At 33.7% G+C, this 23,715-nt stretch overlaps 1 protein-coding gene across 2 annotated transcripts; it reads left to right on the top strand.

Annotated features, from left to right (window-relative positions):
• Positions 1–846: 846 nt before the first annotated feature.
• Positions 847–22,705, top strand: LOC123695968 (protein yellow). 2 transcript variants are annotated; one of them, XM_045641922.1, is made up of 3 exons: positions 847–985; positions 18,364–18,635; positions 20,914–22,705. In XM_045641922.1, the coding sequence occupies exons 2-3, from the start codon at positions 18,371–18,373 to the stop codon at positions 22,011–22,013; spliced, it is 1,365 nt and encodes a 454-aa protein (XP_045497878.1). In that variant the 5' UTR covers positions 847–985; positions 18,364–18,370; the 3' UTR covers positions 22,014–22,705. The 2 variants fall into 2 exon arrangements, with proteins under 2 accessions (XP_045497878.1, XP_045497879.1); XM_045641923.1 differs by lacking the exon at positions 847–985 and having other exon boundaries at positions 18,348–18,635.
• Positions 22,706–23,715: the final 1,010 nt, after the last annotated feature.

The raw sequence follows: 23,715 nt of genomic DNA on the forward strand, positions 1-23,715 counted from the left end.
TATTGGAACAATTTATTAAAAATGTTTTATTAAAAAAAAAGAAATCTATGAATTATAGTCAAAGCATTATGTTATGACCCGGTGACTATCGTTGCCTATAATATTTTAATTAAAAAGGTGAAGATAGATTATCAGCGCACCAGGAGTGGCCAAAAAGCCACATTTTACTGATGTCTGTTTTCAATCACGATAGTTGAATTTTGCTAGCTTTGACTTTTATGCGTCCTTTTCCACCATTAAGATGCAAGGATATGACGTAGCGTGGAATGTGTTTGTAACTGTCCAGTAGTTTCACTTCAACCGCTAAACGGCTCAACTTGAAACTAAATGAAATCAAGATTGGTTCTTTACAAACACATTCCTCGCTACACATCCTTGCCCATTATTGTTGGAAAAGCACCCTAAATCGTGTGTACGTTCGTGTGCCTTTTTTTAAAATCGAATGAAGTGTTGGTAACCCAGCCAAGGGTTACCAACACTAGATAGTCATCTACTCAGGTCATCTAAGTATACCTTTTTATTTATAAGCTCACTGATCGTTTCTATAATATAAATTAATCGTCGTGGTATAAAACTCATAGATTCCTTTAGAGTTTAGACCCATGTTTTTCAAAATTCACGGTAGGGAATAATTAAAGAGTAATGAGTTAATTATAATTAAGTTAAGCCATAATTGTGATATAGAAAACAAAAAAAGCTGCGAGCTAAAATCTTTCTTTTACGAACAGCATTTTGCGATCCAAGATCCTCCGACCTTGTTTAGCTTTGTGATGAACCATAAAAGTAATTTTAAACTCAGCAAGTCCTACAAATGTAGAACAACGGTCATCCTACACAACTTGATTAACAACTCCGCGAGCGACCCGACGAGCGGCGCGGCGGCAAGCAGTTTACTCGCGGCACCGATAGAGGTAGCCCGTTCGTGACGTCGCGCAATAAGTTTCATTTACTCGCACATTCATTACATTCCGGAGACATTTATACGGTGAGTGTATTGTTTTGCATTTCACTCGTGATAACGGTATTAAACTGTGACCAGCGAACGTTTGAACAAATCGCAGGAATTCGCAGTACCTATGTAAATTGTAATGACTAACTTGGTGAAACTTTTCATACGTTGAAAAATTTCCTCGCTAATTTACTCAGGTACCTCTAGTAAGAAAATGTCATCGTTTACGATAATGTAATTAAACAAATAAACAACTATTCCAATAATATCAATATGATATCGGTATAATTAAAGAACTTGTTTTTATTATACTTATTTGCATTATCTGTGATTAAAAAAAAAACGTTAAAAAGTTCCCAAAATGTCCGACTGACAGTGACAAATGAGAACATAAATTTTCTAAAAAATTAACATCAACAGTTCCACTATAAATTAAAATATAGTCTGTAAAAAAGTTGTTTTGTAAGTTTATTAAAATAATTAATACCTAGTTAAAATAATATTCAACCTCATATTAAATATCTATTTAACTCCTCTTGATTTAATTAACATAATATGGAATCAATTATTATAATTTACATCATAATATGGACGTCTTGGTAGTTGGTGGTTCCTGGCTACGAAAACATAAACTTTATTTTATTTTATTACAGGTCCCTAGTTTTTTTAATAAAAAAAAAACTAGGTAGTTACCTACCTGTAATAATATATACTTAGTCTATTTCTTTTTTAGGCAGATTAATTATTATATAACTATTAATTAATTAGTGTTAGTTTATTTAAGTTACCTATATTTAAAATGTGATAAGATTAATATGTGATGTTACTAATATTATTGTAGGTACCTATCTGTATAAATAAACAGTAACAGGAAGCAAACCTATTCAGTATTTCAAGACGTTTATATTACAATAATAACAAGATGCTATAGTTTATGTACCTACGATTTTGAGAAATTTTTATGTGATGAAAGTTTCGGCAGGGCAAATAAACTAGCATTCGAATAGTGAAATAAAAAATTTCTGTCCTTTGCAGTTTGATGGTCGGATTTGGCATTTGACATATTATCCTATAGCACAATAGAATCCATTAGATGGAGTTGTTTTTGAAGTGAAACTTCTTTATCGGGGTTGGAAAAAAATTTAGTGTAACATTTTTTCGTTACGCGTGACATTTCTCCGTTACGCGCCATCTTTTTCTTATGTGGTATTCGACGTATTTCTGTAAAGTTGTATATACCTAGTAAATTATTTTTTGAAAAATAAGGTCATAAAGAAGTTTCACCTCTTACGTGTGTACAGTACACGTACACATTTTTTTATTAGGTTTCCCTAAACCCTCCCTAGGATTCGTTTTAAAAATTTCATAAACACACACACCAAGTAACAACTTACAAACCCCTTTTAAACTGTCAATATCTACAATGTCAGTCCGGTTACGCTAATTATTGCCCCTTATCAGAAAGAACTATTAAATTGGCCAAGTGTGTAATTACACTTTCGATTTGAAGCAATATGGACCGGGTTCGACTTTGCATTATATATCCTGAAAATAACTATGTAAATAACTAATAGTACTAGAATTTACGAAGTCACGCGATGCTAGATCGGTATTATGTAAATTTGTTTAACTGGTTTGTAGAATATAAGCGGGATCGGTATCACATGACGGAGTATGTTTCTGCGATCTTGAGTTGCATGTGACTGCTCCAATTAGCAACGAACCTTCAATGTTGACGATGTAAAATCATCAAATTTTACCATCTACGACTTTATCCTTATCTGAGTAAATTCAGAAATTATGAGTTTTTTCCCAGGCGTTTATAAAGAGGGTGAAACTACGGGATAAAAAAAGCTTGCCTTTCATGTTTTGAATGGTCTATAATATCACATAATCCGTCCCAGATAAAATTATCTTTACCTAAAGCCTTAATTATTGTCAGACCTTGTATTTGGTCTCTAGTTTAGGGTGCATTTGTATTTGCGTGTATAGGTACAAAATATACAATTTTGTATTATCTCCTGCGCACTTGGCTAGACTTCGTGGAGACTGGCCGAAATTCGATCTCAAGGTCATTATCATTGAACAGGTAGATTTAATTTTATATGAGCGTATTTTTTATTTATACTGAGCGATGCGATGCTTGTTTTGATATTAGATTATCTGTATCCATATCCATTACTATTACATAATATTCTCTTCTATACATTTTTCTGGGCAACTTATAGTCCCACATTATAAGTTCCGATGAATAAAAGCTTAAAATTATATTATAATTAGAGTTACAAAACAAAAGTTGATCGAAATATCAAAACAATCTAACAGTAAAGACGTAACCCTGTTGATAACAATTACTTTCTATATAAGTTGATAAAACTATTTACATATGAGTTGTAATTTAAAATGCCCAAGGGCAAACATAACAAGTACACGTATAAACTTTATAACAAAATAAATTAAAAATACCCTTGATCTGTTTGCAGTCCTTATCGTTTTATTAGCTATAATAATCTAATTTATAACACAATCGATTTCAACAACAACTGCGACTCGATTCCAAACAAATATTTGTCATGTACTTATTTACATACTTAAGAAAATATATACCAATCCGATAAACAACCTTATAGCAAAAGTGCTAGAGTCGATAATATACTAGATGTTTTATTATAAGTTTTTCAATTAACTTGTAATGAAAAAGGCAAAGAAAATAATTCGAATTGCCATGGTATGGCGGCAATGGCGGGCACTTGTGTAAATATTCCAATACAATTTCTATTATTATGTTTAACCTTGCAGTTACTTGAAGGTCTCATTAAATTCAATTAGTTCAAACATTTCAGATCGTAGATACCTACTCTGTTATTTCTATTAATTGGAAGACAAAGAAATTACTGAGCTATGCCAGGGTTGTAGTCACTAGGTAGCCTAGAGAAGATTGTAAAACATTTAAACTACCTACCTCAAATATTGTGGTACGAGGAATGTACAAAATTGATGGTTGGTGCATTAGATAGTCATTGAGCACATTGCTCCGAAGGAACTTTAGAGGCCCAGTCCCCCTAGCCAAGTGGCTTTCTGTTAGCGTAGCGTTCAATAGAATAGACTACGAATGTATACATACATCGTATCATACATTCGTAGTCTATTCTATTGAACGCTACGCTAACAGAAAACCACTTGGCTAGGGGGGCAGTTCACACTAACTATAGAGCTTTTGAAAACATGGCCAGAATAATTAAAATTACATTGGATGCTAAGCTCCAATTCATTCATTTGTAGTTTACAAAACGATTTTATTTTTTATTTTTCCTTATTTCATTTTTCTTGCTCCACAAGCCCTCTCACACCCTAATAGCTACAATGCATACTTACATCCCAAATCCCATGGCAAGTCATTTTCTTTGATTACAGTTCATAATGTTCGAAAACTACTATTCCATTAACCTATTTGCAGTTACTTGGAGATCGACTAAATAATTTTTGTCATTTATACACAATATAATTTGTGTACCTCAAAAGCCAATTTCAAAAGCTTGTTTGACAAAGAAATTGAATTTCGTTCATGTTGTTATTACGAACCACTTATCATTGTCATTGTCCAGAATTAGTAGGTCATGGTGTACTAGAGCAGCACGCTGTCGTCTCGTAAATACCTTCACGGGTTATAGGAAAGTCCTCTCTAACCGAACTGAATACAGGTTATGTTGGCATGTACATATTGGCTCGCAAGGCGACCCGTACAGGAAATGTCAGCGCATTGCTTTGGTTCTTTCCGTAAGGCCTTAAAACTTTAATTGCCACTCGGAAGTAGAAATTCCCAAAGGGACAAGGATTTATAATTGCTCCGAGTGTGGCCTGGGGCTTTCCCTGATGAGAAGAACGAGCGATTACAGCCATTTGCTTGGTAATTGAGTCTACAGAATGCTGACAACGTCTCTTGGTACTAGTTTTGAAATTAGGGTTACGCAGTTGGTTTGTAATGATTAAAAACTTTGTCGGAAATGTCTGCGATCTTTCATAAAAGGGTGGGAAAGTATGCATGAATCTTCACAAGTCTTTGTAAAGGTTATGGCGGTTTTTACATAACATTTATGTACAGTAATTACTAATTATCTATTTCACAAACATAAGTATTATTGTTGTCAATTTAAGTACATAACTAGTTGTATGAAAATCACTGTGAATTTTTTTGAAAATAATTTACAAAGAAGCTTATAAGCTTTTTTTGTTGCATAAAGGACAGAAAAGAAAGCATAACAAAAAGCTACATACCGTAATTCTAGTAAGATTATGCTAAGATAAAATCAAAGCTTGCATATGAACTAGTAATTACCAATGACGATAAAATACAAAGGAACAAGGAGAGTTATATTTACATGAAAGAAAATCACACGCTTTCCACGTCGTGCCAAGTATTGTGTTAAACAGAGAAAAGTTTGAAGCTATCTATTACTCATTTAGACATTAATTTTATAGAAAACGTAAAATACACATTTACATGGGCATTTCTTATTATTTTATTTTTAATTAACGGTAGTCGAAGTGCGATACAATTAATGTATAAAATAATAAAAATACGAAAATAACTTACCTCTATATAAAAGCTTCCTAATTAATACTAGTAAAAAAATAAATGACCGATACTGTTATTATTAATGTTACATTTATAAAGTTTTGATTTTTGTTTAGGTCCCTACTGATAAACTGTATAGAAATTAGAAGCGGTACGATTTAAAATTATAAGTATCCGTTACATATTATAATCCAAAAAAGAATTAAAATAGCTATGTTAATAATTATAATAAAAATAACTGCGTTAAAAACAACCGACTTCAAAAACGGAAAAGTAAGAAATAAAAAAGATTTGATATTATTAATTACTACATATTATTTTTATGTGCTATTTATTAAATAGGTTTGAAGTCGGTGCCAAACACTAAGCACTTAGTATTAAGCCCATGCACCGACATCAAACCTTTTTAGTAAATAGCGCATAAAAATAATATGTAGTAATTAATAATATCAAATCTTTTTTATTTCTTACTTTTCCGTTTTTGAAGTCGGTTGTTTTTAACGCAGTTATTTTTATTTAATACTTTTTAGTGTATTTTTCAACACGAATCAAACGAGCCCAAACTCGATAAAGTTTAGTCAATATATTATTACTGAGTTCCTATGGCCACCTTCCGATTCCATCATCAGATCAGCTCCATGTCATGATAATGTTTCATCGCTATCCAATTTACATTCGTATACAAAATTTCAGCTCAATCGGTTACCGGGAAGTGAATCAAAGTTACTTGCTACATTGAAATTAAGTCATCGAGTATAGACAAAAATGCTCATAAAATAAAAACTACTAGGCCTAGCCGAATAAAATTTTTATGGGACCAATTCGACACCATCCCGCATCGAACAAAAAAAGAATCACGTAAATCGGTTCAGAAACCTCGGAGTAATCGGTGTACATACATAAAAAAAAAAAAAAAAAAATATACCGGCCGAATTGATAACCTCCTCCTTTTTTTTGAAGTCGGTTAAAAATGTCGATCTATGTGGAAGAATTTTTTTTGTTATAAAGATGCATCGAAAAAACCGCAAGATGCACCATGATGTTCAATTTTTTTATATAACTAAGTGTGTTTTATAATATTTTTTTTTGTGGAATAGAAGACGATATTCTGTCTAGAAAAGGAATCGTACTCGATCAGCGTGCGATCAGCCTACTTGACTCATGATTGACGTTACGTGGATTCAAATCAGAAATTGAATTTTTAACATTATAAAAAAGTGTATGCATTAATAAGTCAATTACCTATGAATTCTCACGAGAAGAACAGAAGAACGTTCGCTTTGGGAAGCTTTTATAAAATAGCTTCCCAAAGCGAACGGTTTGCATGGAAATCGTAGTCAATGAGTCAGCTTAAGTAAAAACACGATCTGAAACTATATCCAGTTGAATTAATTACTATTATTAACTGCTCTGATATGACGTCATCTTATTGTGCACATTCCGTGACCACGGTGAGATTTAATTAATTCAATTAAGATCTTAATGTAATTATTTGTGATTGAAAGATTGTGACGACGTAGTTGTGTAAACTGTACATTTTAATGTGTAATACGATGATCCGATTAACGTGGCAATGAATACGTAAGGGAAGCTGTGGAAAGGCTGGTGTGAAGACCTTACTCTTTAATAGGGAAATCTATTATAGTTTCAATTTAATGTGATTTATATATCTACCGTTTATACAATAATAATTCATCATCAATGACGTCATCGCAGTTAGTCATAAAAGAGGAAAACAAGGAAGCATCCAAAATTCACACTGCTTATGTTATATGGGTTTTCCTGCAATATCAAGCTTCCTCTTGAAGTAACAAATTCAGGATATACAGAAATAAATCAATCGCGTATACCAGCTATTGAAATACAAGCATTAGGTACTATATTTTCTCTATTCTATAGCTATGTAGAGATAATAAATTAACGATAGGTCTGTAGTTACACGATTTCGCACGAAGCTTTAAGGTAACATCGGCATCGCTATAAAATACATTAAACGCATTTATGTTTAAATGTCTAGGTAACTTTCTTTTCATGTATTTATGAATCCGTACATTCCAATCAGATAAGGATAATTAATAATAAAAATCCACCTATATCGGCAGTTTTAGATGTAAAGTACAAAACTTTAAAAGCTTTGGACTTGACTTAATCATGATATGAAGTCTATCTGCTGGAGTAAGTATATGTAATTTCAACGTTAAAAATTGTTTCGAGATTATAACAATTGAATTTTAAAGTAGGTATTAGTAGTCTGAATAACGTACTCGTTTTAATACAATTGGAAGGTCAAACTTGCCTGGTTACTGGTTATTATAATATATTGTCTTATTATTTTTCTATGAAACCGAATCAAGTAGGTTTACAAGAGCCGCCTACAAATGCTGCCGCTCTTAGAATGTATAATCAGCCTCATATTAAAGCATACTGTTTGTCGTACAAAATATGTATGCGGATGTGGCATTTGACTAAATGCATTATGTAATAAGATTGTTATATGTATTGAATAATATTTGCAAGTGGACCGCGCCGCGCTTCGCATTTTTCTAAAAATCTAACCGGAAAAATGAAGTTGCAACTTACCTACTGCAATTATTATTTACTACACAATATCTATTTTACGCTTAACAAATTCTTGGTCTTTTTTTCAAAAACAGAGCAAATCACAAGAGCTATGATAGCTTTTATCGCTTTTATAAGCTTAGGTACATTAAAGGGCCATTAATATTAATGTTAGGTTATACGTGTGTAAAAATGATTTTCATTTAGTTTTCCATCTGTTCTTCACCCTGCACTTACATGCGGCGTTTGTATTCAACAATCTAATTTGATATATTCGCATTGATTTCGAGATTGAGTCACTTATCGTGCATTTACTCATTAATAATACACAAAGCTTGTACAGCTGACACAGAAACCCAGTGCGGTTCACAAAAACAATACCTAACCGTATTACCTACTGTTGTACAACGTTTACAAATCCAGTACAAGCCATTTTAAACACTCGATATGGCTATTTTTGTGAGTATTAATAATGGATTAATGGTTTAGGGCTGCCAGCAAATACTTATTTTGAATTTTGAAAGTTTTAGTGCCTATAGGTAAGCTTTATCATAATTTGGTAATGTAAACGTATACTCGAAATAAACTTCTCAGCATCTGGTTTTTTTTCATTGTTAAGTGTTACCAATAGTCAAACCAGTCAAACCAGAGTTTGATATCGCTAAAGTTAATACTTCAACGATGGGTGTGTGTGGCATTATAAAAAGTAATTTATATTAGACCTATTCTGAAAGGTTAATTCTAAATCATAAAGTAGTCCTACATACCGTGGAAAACTCTCTAGGTACACTCAAAGGTAGAAATCCTCGACTAGGTAGATTAAATTATTTTGAAAGAAAGCCTGTTCTTAGGGATGGTATAAAGTATAAACTATAAACGTACGACATTATAAGTAATAAATTACATTATTATTATTATTAATTATTTAATCTTGAAATAAAAGAGCAATAAAATGTTTTGATAGGATTAGAAAAGTTGGGCGAAACATAATAATATGCATTCGTATGAGTTTTTTAATTAATGGTATTATACTGTTTCATATTCATTCAGTGAAAACAGTCCATAATTATAATTATTTTTATTACAATAATTATAATCACTCATGATTGTATAAATCTATTATAATTTTTAATTTTTTTGTGCCAACCCTGACTTCTACCGCGCAATAATTCACGGTAACGTTGCGTTGCATAAAATGTTGAAGTTTTTAGAAAACGGCTTAGATATGTACATAATGTACATGTCCTTATTGAATTTAATTTTCACTTTGTTCAGTGCGTATTTTATTGTAAAATATTAAGTGACAGTGAAATATTATTTAGGACGTTGGTGTTTGACTTTACGTGTACATACGTAAAGAGTTTGAATTAAACATAGGTTATACATTTATAATGTTTTGTAGATAAATGACGTCATTTCAAGACTAAATAATAATAATTAAAGCAAATAACAAGGCCTTTTGTAGACTCTAGTTTGTACATCTTGATGAACAATCACGTTTACAATTTTTACTAATCTCAAAACTTGTCCGAAAATCAGACTCGCATTTTTAGGTGTCATAGTTACTGCACAATCATATATATCACACAAAGGGCCGACCTTTTGTCATTTCCAAGGTGTTTGTTTTCATAAAAAGCTTTGACATGGTTACGTGTTTTGTATCTACACCGATGAGCAAGGTAACACTTTATTTACTTGTTACTACGTAGTTACATACTTACTACTTAGGTTATTACATATTTATCAAGATTTGGCCCTTTAACTTTTTCAATTCTTACTTTTATTGATGAGTAAAGAGAGGTATCAAATACAAGTTATCAGCTGTTATGCACAAAATTGAATACGTGCCCTTGACTTTAGCAAGTGCACTAAACAATAAGAGGTTCATTGACCCCCTCTGTTATCAGTAGGGTCACGTAATGACCACTAAGTGCAAACAATACAATTGAATAACTTACTGAATAATATGAGTATGATGGTTGTGAAGGACCGTCAGGCGTCATAGTAGAGCCGATACAGGGTAAAGCTAGAAGGTAGGTACCTAATCAGTAATAATAATTATAAATTCAATGTTTAAATAATATTATAATTAAAGTATGTACCTAGTTATATTGGTGTTCCCATCTTATTTATTGGTATCCTGACCCCATCAAATACATATGATAAAAAGTGTCTATGAAGACGTGTGACGTTGATGATGAATTATTGTAAATTGTAATCTATCGCGCTGAGCCAGTTCTTTATAATAATAATTATTGCTTTTTTCATAAAAGTTTTGTAAACTGACATGCATAAAATTCTAAAAATAACCTTAAAATGTCTGCAATCGTGTAGGTATTCCTTAAAAAGCGAATTTACATAGTATCAATTTGTATCGAATCTACCGTCTCGTTCGGAATGTTGAGTACCCACATCACACATGTGGTATGACACTTATCTAAATCTTAAATATTCAACTGTTGATATTCTTAATTAATTGCTGCCTTAAAAACAAGTATAATTGCATTGCCTACAATAATAATTAAAAATCCGTTCGTTTTATTGTTTGTCGACAATGCTTATGTCGATAAGTACCTACCTACCGTTCAAATATTTTTATCGATTCGTTTTAAATTTTCATATGAAATAGTAAGACCATTCTAACTACCTTAGTAAGTTTAAGAAACTAAGGATGACTCTTCGCATCCATGTTTCAAAGTAAAACTTTAGCGACAGTTCATATTAATTTTTATTGTTTGAAATATAATGAAGTGTATGTTCACATATTCACATGTCATAAATCTGTGCATACAACTTATCTATCAAGTTGTTGCAAGTTTTGCGTATGTATTCAGAGTGTCATAAACGCAACACACTTTCCACTATATTTATTTATTTCAGCGACTGTTCGTAACTGCATTCTTTGTTGTGTTTGGAATTATTTTCTACTCAGGTACCTACTGAATATATAATTCTCACGTAATTATTAAACAGAAGAAAGCACTATATTATCTATTAATAAATATTAAATTCACATATCATTTTAAAAGGTTGTTTATTTAGAGTTACTAGTTGTAATATTTAACAGTTGCTAACGCTGCGCTAGTTAGAGCTTAATAACAGCCCCCCTAGACAAGTGGCTTTCTATTAGCGTAAAGTTCAATAGAATAGACTACGAATGTATGAGATTGACATAAGCTGTAGATAAACGTATCTCCAGCTTATGTCAATCTCATACATTCACAATCTATTCTATCAAACTTTACGCTAACAGAAAGCCACTTGTCTAGGGGGGCAGCCCTAATGTCGGTGCAAGACAAAGTTGTCATGCAAACCCAAATTTAAGCATATATTTTTATAAACAATATACCTTTAATATGCAGTGTACAATTGCAAGGTCTCTTAAACATTGAGCCAAAGATAATATAGAGATTATTTTTGCATGTAGAGCATAGAGATCTCTACATCTTATAAGCAGCTCTATGTTCTATGATTTTTGGCTTTTTGGCCTTCCAGAAGATGTTATAATATATTATGAAGAATGTAAATGAACAAGTATCTAGGATTAGCATCAAGTTTCGATTATTATAACTGTATTTTTCCATCGATCTCTAATCTGCATACAAACAACTAAAACAAATCTTCGTTTGGTTATTGACAAGCTTTTTGTATTGTTTAATCTAATTGCTTGCGGCTTATAGTATAAACGTTATTTATAACGTGCAACAAAAGTAGTCAATCCATAAAACTGTAATTTTTGCATTCGTATATTCACAGAAGGTAAAACTAGTTTCCAGCGGTCCAGTCAATTCAAAGTCATTAACTGCTACATAATAGGTCATTAAATGTGTTGAATGAATTCGCTCGTACAGAGCTCAGAGGTCCGCGACTCCGCAGAGGTCCACAGAGGTCCAGAGGTAGACACGTGAAGCAACGGATCGAGGCTCCCCTGGCCCCGCTCAAGGTCACTCCTTTCTAATTCTGACTTATATCATTGTACATTGTGTCATGTGTTACGTGGATTGATCGACGGTTTCATATTTATGATTGTTATGTTTTGTACGTCTTGGTGTATTTTGTGAGCAAAAGTGTCGGAGTGTGAATTCATTATAATAAATTAATAATTAAGAACATTTTAAATTATTTGTCTATTAGTGTGGGTATATGTACCGGTTTGAAATTAGTATTCATCTAAGACTATAAATAACTCAAACTAGGCTTTAATTTTATGAGTTTCTTTATATTATGTAGAGTACCTAACATCATAAATTCATAAGATAAGTTTCTCGGTAGTATTATAAACATCATAAAAACATACCAAAAAGAGCATCCTCCATTCATAAAATATTAGCAAATGAGGCCGCAAATTGGCCAGAATGACACATGCCCTGTTTTGTGGGTACGTAGGTATTCGTAATATGTGAGCTGTGACCTTGACAGCCTGTGCCAAGGTCAATGACCCACACCCAGACCGGTCCGAATCACTTTCGGCAATCGCTTTTTATGCCTTTGCAAATTGTAACGCCTAAAGTTTTACTATAAAAGGATGCGTTGTTTCGATATTATTTAAATTGGTTGCTGTTTATGGTAGTGGCATTGTGATGATGGTAATAAACTACTGATGGGAAGGATGTTTTTTCTAGTTTGGTGAATTCAGGGCTAACTATTGCATTTTAAATGCGCTCTATTGTAACAATGATTATATTTGTAGGAATTTGACGTCTATAACGACGTTGGTGATCGGTTGATAATGTTTCCTAAAACTTAAAAGGTACTTTTATTAATTTATAACAAAAAAATTGCATTAGCTTAAATCATGGAAAATTTTTATGGCAGCAATTTTAGTAGTGCATTACACAGGTGCATTACAAAACAGTATTTGCCTCCCAGCTATGACCCTCAGCGTAATATTTTAAGACGACCCCGTGGAGATATAGAAATAGAAAGAAGAAATTATACCTAATAATTCTAAGGAAAACAAATAATTTTTCTCTACTGAGATCGCTTATTCTTATTTTGTCTTATTTTTGTCAGATCTTACGAAATAAATCATTTCATGCTTGATGTTTTACGCGAAGACAGACGTCACAGGACAATATTATTTGGGCTAAAGTCGGTTTAAAAATTATAGGTAGAAATACTGAAATGAGGAAAAACAATAATTTTACCTCAAAATAATTTCAAAATTTCATGCTTGATGTTTTGGTCATAGGACAATGTTATTTGGACTAAAGTTGGTTTAAAAATAGAAATACTGAAATGAGGAAAAACTCATTAATAAGTTTACCTCAAAATAATTTCATCCTGTGCGGTTTATTACTCGAGACCGTATTTAGTAATTACCGAGAAAAATTGTTAAACTGAAGGTTAAATATTCATTTATACTTTATAGCCTAGGTATGTATTATGTTTTTCTATCTCGAAGCAATAATTGCATTTACAGGATTTCCTGATAATGACTGATTTGTTTTAATTATTCGGTTGTAATTGCATATTGCGACTGGATCGGCGCATGCGCACTGTCATTGTTTTATTCTATTGTTTTGTGTTCCGACATAAAACTAGAGCCTTTGTTTATTACTGGTAATTAGAGGTTAGCTTGCATAAATAGAATAATTAAGCGGTGGTCAATATTATAACAATCCCCTTTTTCTACAATCGACAATGTCGAATTTTGTTGTCTACGCCACCTTGTTGTTTGATCATGAAACTAATTAATTCCCATAAGCACTGATGGGTTTTGGGCAGGAAAAAGCAAAGATTGTTAAATAAACTTAAGATTCTTTATTAGACGATGCGCGTAGTACGAAGGGTAAAGACGGAAGAGGAAAATTATAAGATGACACATAGGTATTTGACATACACATTTGTTTATACAAACTCTTTTCACCAACACTGGCCCTTAAACAAATGTGTAGGTACATAATTATTGTACAACATTAAACAAGTTTAGTTTTTACAATTTAAGAATTTAACAAATTTATTGTAAACCTAAACACGTTACAAACTTATAATGCTTTTCTTTAGTAAGTGGTTTTGTTAAAATATCGGCAGTCATTTCAGAAGTACACAAATAATTCAAATTAACAATATTATCTTTTACAACTTCTCTTATAAAATGATGCCGCACATCTATATGTTTCGTACGAGCATGATACATAGGATTCTTACACAATTTTTGTGCTGATTGGTTATCATTAAAAATCGTAACAGAACAATGCCTACCTAACAATTCATACAACAGAGTTCTTATGAATAACGCTTCTTTACAAGAATCTGATAGAGCCATATATTCTGCTTCTGTGCTAGAAAGAGCGACTGTTCGCTGTTTTCTACTTTCCCACGATACAGAACAGTTCCCAATTTGAAACACAAACCCAGTGTACGACCTACGATCGACCTCACACGAAGCCCAGTCAGCATCAATATACCCATTGATGTCTAGACCACTTCTACTAAAAACAAGTTTGTAGTTTACAGTACCCTTTAAATACCGTAGTACGCGTTTCGCGGCCTTCCAATGACGCTGATCATAACAATCATTATACTGGCTCAGCATGCTTACCGCGTGCGCGATGTCTGGCCTGGAGCTAACTGAAATATAATTTAAACAACCAATTAAATTTCTATATTCCAAATTCTCCTCCTTTTTATCAGCCTTTACAAGTTTCAATCCCGATTCCATTGGAGTTTGAGCTGGCTTACAGTCAGTCATATGAAAACGGTCTAAAACATTCTTTATGTAACTAGACTGATCAAGATAGATATTATTATCTTGGTTTCTTGTGATGCGCATACCAAGTATATGGCTGGCTGGCCCTAAATCCTTCATTTCGAATTCTTGCATGAGTTTCTTCTTTATTTCAACTTTCATTTGTGAATTTCTGGTTGAAAATAATAATATATCGTCCACATACAACCCAATGATGACTAATTCTTCACCATTTGATTTAAAATACACGCAGGGCTCTGAGGACAGTCTTCTGAAACAAAGTTTTGTAACCAACACATGGTTTATCTTTTCATACCAAGACTTCGAAGCTTGCTTTAGGCCATAAATTGCTTTATGCAATTTATATACTTTATGCTCACAGCCTTTTACTTTATAACCTTCCGGTTGTTCCATGAAAACTTTTTCTTGCAAATCTCCATTTAGAAAAGCAGTTCTTACATCCAAATGATCGATATCCATCTGCTTTTCAGCTGCTAAAGTCAATAATATGCGAATAGTGGAATATCGAACCACTGGAGAAAAAGTTTCCTCGTAATCAATTCCATAGCGCTGTGTAAAACCTTTAGCTACCAATCTGGCTTTATACTGCTTTAGATTTCCATCAAGATCTTTCTTTTTCTTAAAAACCCACTTGCACTTAATCGGTTTTTGATCTTTAGGTGGATCAGTTAATGTCCAACATTTATTTTTAATAAATGATTGATACTCATCAGCCATTGCTTTCTTCCAGTGAACAGCTTCAGCCCCTCCTAGAGCTTCTTGAACTGTCTCTGGTTCATCTCCAATGCAGGTCAGCATTGCAGTACACGCACTGTCATATTCCGATGTATCCATCGCATCTTCAAGTGTCGATTCACCTGGAATGTAAGTGACATCGGAAGGATCAACAGAACTACTGCTGTCAGAGTCATCTAACTCAAAAATACACTGTCTTCTGGGATTAGTTACAATCTCATTTTCTTCCCCTTTTTCTGGTGATAGTGAATTTTCAGACTGTGCCACTTCAACATGAGAATCATTTGAGTTTAAATTCTCAGTCTGTAAATTATTTATCATCATGAAAAAATCACCATTTTCACATTTTTCAGTGTTTTTTGTATAGAATTTGTTTTCAAAGAAAGCAACATCCCTTGATTTAATAATTTTGCTGAGATTCTCTGGATCAATCAATCTATAACCCTTACTATTTTCACAATATCCTACAAAAATGTAAGGTTTACATTTTGAATCTAATTTCTTACGATTCTGTGTCAAGGCATAAACCACACAACCAAATATACGTAAATGGCTAAGATTCACCTTCTCATTAGTCCATTTTTCCTCTGGCGTGCTACCGTAGACTGCTTTTGTAGGGGACCGGTTCTTCAAATAAACAGCGGTATTGACCGCTTCTGCCCAGAACTGCCCATCTAAGCCTGCGTCTCGTAACATGCTACGAGCCTTCTCGACGATTGTCCTGTTGGCCCGCTCAGCAACACCGTTCTGCTGAGGCGAGTGCGGTATGGTAGTCTGGTGAATGATGCCGTTATCCTTCAAATATTCCTGGAATATAGAATTGACATATTCGCCTCCATTATCCGTCCTCAACAATTTTATTTTTCTATTGGTTTGGTTCTCCACCATTGCCTTGAAATGTTTGAAGTTATCGAAAACTTCACTCTTATTTTTCAGAAAATAAATCCATGTTTTCCTACTACAATCATCAATAAACGTGAGGAAGTAACTAGCACCACCGAAAGATTTCACTGGCATAGGCCCGCATAAATCACTGTGTACAACACCTAACAGTTCATTTGACCTACTTTGTGCCTTCTTAGGAAAAGATAATTTGCTAAGCTTCCCCTTAACACAAGCTTCACATTGACTGAACTGTGATTTATCATAAGTAATACCACTAGCCATACCTTTCATTAACAAATGCATACTCCTCATATTGAGATGTCCTAGTCTCCTGTGCCATGTCTCCTGCGTAACAGAGTTAGCAGCCGCCTGGAAACTCAGCTCAGTTTCTTTCTTACAGCTCTCAGATGCTTTCTTCTGCACTAAATCTTGAGCTTCTGTATTTACCTTGGTAGTCGCAGATTCTACACTATTCCCTGAAAACATAGAACAGCCACCACATCCTACCACACACAGATCACGCTCTCTAACAGATTCTGCAGTTTCTAATTGATAAACACCATTTTTATGTACAGCTGTAGCTGCTAGCTTTTTACCATAGAATATATTACAACATTTTTCATTAAAAATAACTCTAAAACCCTTCCTAGTTAACGCACTGACTGACAACAAGTTTGTAGCTAAGTTCGGTACATGATAAACTTCACTGATTGTTTTGACGCCTAATTTTAAATTTACTTTTACATCACCACGACCAGCAGTAAATAATTTTTCACCGTTAGCCACCTTGACTTCAGACACATAACCAGGAACAAAGTTATTTAGTATATTCTTGTCATGACACATATGACTACTCGCACCAGAGTCTATTAACCATATATCATTCTGCACACAAGCTGATAATGCTGTCAATAGTAACTGGTTTGTTGAGCTCTCCGCCTTAACTGGTTTCACAGATTTACAGTTCCTCGAGAAGTGACCAAGCTTCTTGCACTTAAAGCATTTGATTTTCTTACGTGCCGCCACCAACGCTGTTGAACTCGTGTCACCTTTTTCATCACGTCGATGCTTCTCCTGCATGAGCTTCGCTTTGACCACTTCACTCGACAACTTGATATTAGAATTTTCAAGTGCCATTATGAGTGGATCAAAGTCTTGAGACAAGCCACTCAGTAAGAGAACTGCAACGAAATCGTCTTCCAGAGGTGAACCAATATCGTTCAGCTGTTGACTTAGGTCGCTAATCTTCGCAACGTAAGCTTCCATGCTTTCACATTCGCATAATTTTGTTGCAAACAAAAGACGAAGCAAACTCAGTCTCCTTGACAACCCCTTGTCTTCGTACGCCTTTTGCAAATTAATCCATGCATCCCGCGCCGTCTCTGCGTTCCTTACATGCGTAAAAACCGAGGGCTTTACTGACAAACAGATCTTAGCAAGAGCTTTCTGAGATCTCTTCATATAAGCCGCATCTTTGACATCTTCAGTTTTATCTTCCGAAACGACGTCCCATAAGTCCTCGTGAATGAGTAGCATTTTCAGTTGGAACTTCCAATTACTGTAGTTTTCTATGCCGCTCAACTTCTCCACAGGAGTTAAAGTCGAAACTGATGTCGATGTCGCCATTTTTACATGTATGGACGGGCGTTTTAGTTTATTTATAAAATTACTTTTATTCTGCCAAAACTCAAAAATAATTATATACAGAGCAAAGATAACGTCCTGGGCCCATAACCTGATGGGTTTTGGGCAGGAAAAAGCAAAGATTGTTAAATAAACTTAAGATTCTTTATTAGACGATGCGCGTAGTACGAAGGGTAAAGACGGAAGAGGAAAATTATAAGATGACACATAGGTATTTGACATACACATTTGTTTATACAAACTCTTTTCACCAACAAGCACATCTCTTAGAAACTTTTACAAGATACTCATTTATAATTCCAGCTCCACAATGGGGGTACTGAAGACCCTCGTGATCCTGCAGGCGGTGTACTTCAGCACCTGCATGGAACAGCTAGACATCATCTACGAGTGGAAGCAGCTGGACTTCGCGTTCCCTTCCCCAGCGGCTCGACAGCAGGCCCTGGACAACGGGTCTTTTATACCCAAGAACAATATTCCTATGGGTTTAGAAGTGCATGGAGACAGGCTATTTGTCACTGTACCGAGATGGCGCGCTGGTGTTCCCGCTAGTCTCAATTATATCGACTTAAAAGGTAACTAGACGTATCTAGGCTAGGAAATCGGAATGATGATCAGGGCGTGGAATTTTTCTTAACCGTTAATGTTATGGGTGGTTGATCTATGGGAAGAAAGGAAATAAATAATTGAATATGATAGTGTAATAAATAATTAAGTAATTGATGTTAATTTTTTAAGGCAATCGTTGCAGGTCGATTTTATCTAGTTGACTTTAAAATTTACGATATTTACTTTTAATGGATAATTCACAATTAGAAGACACGTAAAGAGATCGATTCGGAAGAGAATTAATGATGTAATAGATCAAATACAGCAGTTATATTACTATTTGAAAGCTTAATCTAAGTTTCTGTTCTGTTACTGTTCTGTCAAATCTTATCCTATAGATATCATCTGTACTCTTATATAAATGAAAGAGTGGAGTGTCGTGTCTCCATATAATCAATAAGCGAACGACCAACAGCTGCACAGTAAACAATATTATCTCTTTATGGCGATATCCTGTTGGGGTCAAGATCGTTATATACCACTTTATGTATTATCTATTTATTTTTATAGAGTAACCGTATAGCGTGTTTTATATTATATACCTAGGTCACACGCAATCCTTCCCCGTACTATGTCCAGTTATTTAAACGTAACGAATGGTGGTAAATGTTAAAAATGTAATGACGATTCAAAAGTGCATCTAGAAGAAGTCTAATTGAGTAAATAAATGTTTGAGTTTGAATATAGGTACCTAGTTACTGGGAGTTTATCATAAACCATGATGATGTCTTACAGCAGTATCATTTTCAGTGTGGGCAAATGGGACAGGGGCGGAGCTACTTTCGTATTTATATCCTACTTATATTATAAATGCCAAAGTTTGTATGGATGTATGGATGTATGGATGTTTGTTACTCTTTCACGTAAAAACTACTGAACCGATTACAATGAAACTTAGCACACATATAGAGGGTAACTTGGATTAACACATAGGATAGTTTTTATCCCGGAAATCCCACAGGAACGGAAATTATGCGGGTTTTCCTTTGCAAACGCGGGCGAAGCCGCGGGCGGAAATCTAGTTATCAATACGGATGTTATATCGGCCTAACGTAGATGGAGTAGGTAGTTCATTAATTTCTCATGTAATTGGGTGTCTATAGTGAAAGAATAGAGAGCGCATTTGCACACACTTGCATAAGCATGCAGGTAATATCGCTAGCACAGGCCTACTAATGTTCTACCTCAAGGTTTATAGGTGTGAAGAAAATGTAGGTGTGAAATCTATACTATTACATACATACATATTATAAAGCCAAAGAATTTGCCTGTTTGTTTAGTTGAACGCAATAATTTCATGAAATACTGATTCGTATTGTGAAAGTATTTGTTTTGGATATTGGGAGATGATACTTATCGAAAAAGCCTCCATATAATTTGCATTACGAATAGAGCAGCAACGAAAATTATTGAAAAATTTTTTATTGTGAACATACAAATTACAAAACTTATTGTATAGTTAATAGTAGGTACCTATCTGGTAGATTTTTAAGCTAAGGCTTAAATTAGACCTTACGTACTGCAATCTGTTGACTAGCGTTATCGGTTCATTAAATATTTATAAGAAACTTTATAACTTGAATTATCTGCTGTCGATCACAGGAGCTTGTATTTCTATACAACATACTATGTAATATATTGTTATCTCGAATAATAATCGAGAGAAGAGACAAGATCTCGTTTTTAAATATATTATGCATATGAGCTTCAAACGGTCAATAAACATAAAAATATGCAAATATATTACTCCGAATAATTTTCATATTACTAAAGCTATTTATATATAATAATATTTGTTTTAGGATCATATAAAACTTTTATGAATTTAAAATACTTCGTTTGAGACGAAACAGTGGCGTTTTGTAAACAAGTATCATTTGCATTCAGATAATAACTTAAACAAATTCATAGAATTGTGAAACAAATTCATAGAATTATAATGGATAGCTAAAAACACAAATATTTAATCCCAGTTTTTTGTGTGTCATTACTTCCTTATTTTTCTCATGCGTTTGTTTTACTTATTTCGTTTTATTTTATTATTTTCAACTTAATTTATGTAATCTCATCTTATGCAAATTTTGAGAAGCCGTCGTAATCAAAACATTTTGGTTCCCAAAAACTCATACAATATTAATTATCAGTCATGATATTTTAGATGTTTCTAAACATATCCGATTCGATTTCTAATTTAAAACAATTTTACTTCAACAGAAATTCATGATTATTTTTGTTGTTTTCCAGATAATTCTACCAAGTCACCAGTGCTGATGCCATACCCCAGCTGGGCGGCTCACGACGCGACGAGCGGCAAGCCGGAGATCGTGTCACCATTCAGAGTCCGCGCTGACAAGTGCAACCGACTCTGGGTCCTCGACAACGGGAAAATTGGAAACTTAGAAAACGACACAGTAAAATACCCTCCAGCTCTTCTTGTATACGATTTACAAACAGACAAGCTCTTGAGAAACTATGTGTTCCCAGAAGATCAAGTGAAAGAAGACTCTGGCTTTGCGAATATCGCGGTCGAAGATACAGACTGTGAGGATACATACGCGTATTCAGGAGATTTGGGGAAACCCGCCGTAGTTGTGTACTCCTGGAAGAAGAATGAATCCTGGAGGATAACCCACCACTTCTTCCATATTAATCCTCTAGCTTGTGACTTTAGCGTTAAAGGACACAACTTCAGTTGGACAGATGCCATCTTTGGTCTGGGACTGTCGGCACCAAACGCTGACAACTACAGCACGCTCTACTTCCATCCTATGTCTAGTTACGATGAATTCGCAGTTTCCACTGAGTACTTAAGAAACCAGACAGTCGCAGACGAAAATTTCAACGCTTTCAAACTATTAGGAAGCAGAGGACCAAACGCTCAATCGAGCGCTTCTTTCGTTGACCCGAAAACCGGAGTGCTGTTCTATTCCCTGGTAAATCTTAATGCTGTAGCGTGTTGGAGGACAACGAATAAGGAGTACATAATGAAGAATCAAGGCAGAATTTATATGGACGACGAGAAGATGATATATCCAACTGACATTAAAGTCGATTACAATGAAAATCTTTGGGTTCTGTCCAACAGGATGCCAATTTGGATGTACGGGCAGTTAGATCCCAATGATGTTAACTTCAGGGTGTTTTCTGCACCAGTTTTGAAAGCCATCAGTCACACAGCATGTGATGTAACGCCTAGATCTGATATATTAGATAAGTTTGTAAATAAGGTTAAGAATGTAACGAGTAAGATTGCCGCCAAAGTGAAACCTAATGCTGGAACGAGCGTCACTCCCGTGTCGTTAATAGCTGTTACTGTTTTCAGCTTATTGACTTACTTTATGTAATTAGTGCTTAGGATGTACATTCAACAACATTCTAAAAATGTCACTTTACAAATGTTTTCATCATGCTTTTGTGCGTGCTGCGTTGTCGCCATATTGTTTTCATTAACAAAAGATGATGTAAAAAACGATTTATAAAATCTAGAATTCATTTTACGTTTCAATGATAAACATGTAAATGCCTCGCTAGTTGTTGTTGCCATTTGAAATAGCGACATAAATTACTTCTAAGAAGGACATTTAGGTTTATAAAAACATTCCAGTACAGTCTGTATGTAATTGAAACTCTATTCATTAGAAATGCAAGGTCTTGAACCTTTCTCATTATTATCAATTAAGACGCAATTTTTATGAGAAATTTTGATAAAAACGAATTAATAATAATACAATGCGTTATTCCAACACATTTTTATTATAAAAATAATATAGTGTTATTGCTAGAATGTCCAGTTTATTCTAAAATTGTTCAAGTGGCTGTGGTTTAATCATGGCTTCTAATATTTTTAATGTTACCGTAATATTTATTGTGATTTTACGAATTATTTGGTAAATATATTGTACTTATCTAGTTTGTGCCTTTACCCGTGATATTATTTAAATATTGATTTAAGCGTAAGTTGCGGTATTGTCACATTGTTTATTTTTTTGTAAATATGTGCTAATGTTAGTTGTAATAAATTAAATGATATTACCTACGTTTTTGTTTTTATTTTTAAAATTTACTTCCTAAACACAAAATGCAACAAAACACATCGTGTACATGTGTAAATCCTACATAAGTAATTCATACCTAAAAAGGTATTCTTTATGCTTTTCAAAACAACAGCTTAAAATGTTGTTGAAGTTACAAATACAAAAACCGATATTTCCATACTTAAAATTTTCTAAACGATGAATTTGCAATTGCTAGCGACATCTTTGAAGGGACACTTGTACTATAACAGTCACGGTAGTCAATTGCAGAAGTCGCGTTGTACGCCTTTGTACGCAGTTCATTTATAGATGATAGACGGTCTATGGCATTTAATTAAGTACATTGTTACATATTTAACATTTAATCATTTAAGTGTATTTAATTAATTCATAATATTACCACAGATAGGGTAATTAAACAAAATAATAATAATTGGTAATTAATACAAACTTGCATTGCATTCATTATAAAATACAATAAATGGTGATTTTAATATTTAGCTGTTTAGATATTCACGCTATCTGTTGGATACAACTGAAACTACGATAGCATGAGAGCAGATACTTATGCTTGATCACAATAATTGTTTGTGGTTGTGGTTTTACCAAAGTCAAACCGTGGTCAAACCAAATGATCTGAAAATAAACTTAGTTAAAACAAAAATAATTCAATATTATACAAAGAATTGCACCAAAATTAATCTAGACATAAAATGTAATGATCAAGTAATCGAACAGGTAAAACACCATAAATTCTTAGGTGTTCTGGTAGACGAAGGTCTAAAATGGGACAGTCATATTGAATATATTTGTGATAGGTTAAATCGTTTCGTTTACGTATTACGTCGCCTTAGAGATACTGTATCTATGAATGCTGCAATAAATGCCTACCATGCATATATATCGTCGATACTCTCTTACGGAATAATTCTTTGGGGACAGTCTTGCGAGGTGCGGAAAGTGTTTGTGGCACAAAAGAAATGTATCCGGGCCCTGTGCGGATTACATCAAA

Source organism: Colias croceus, chromosome 12, assembly GCF_905220415.1.
Source record: "Colias croceus chromosome 12, ilColCroc2.1".
In the NCBI taxonomy this organism is placed as follows: Eukaryota; Metazoa; Arthropoda; class Insecta; order Lepidoptera; family Pieridae; genus Colias; species Colias croceus.

What these genes read in the sequence shown, in the direction of transcription:
- LOC123695968 (XM_045641922.1), top strand. Translation starts at nt 18,371, where the DNA reads ATGGGGGTACTGAAGACCCTCGTGATCCTGCAGGCGGTGTACTTCAGC. An exon ending in CAATTATATCGACTTAAAAG is followed by an intron (nt 18,636 to 20,913) that starts GTAACTAGACGT and finishes GTTGTTTTCCAG; the next exon opens with ATAATTCTACCAAGTCACCA.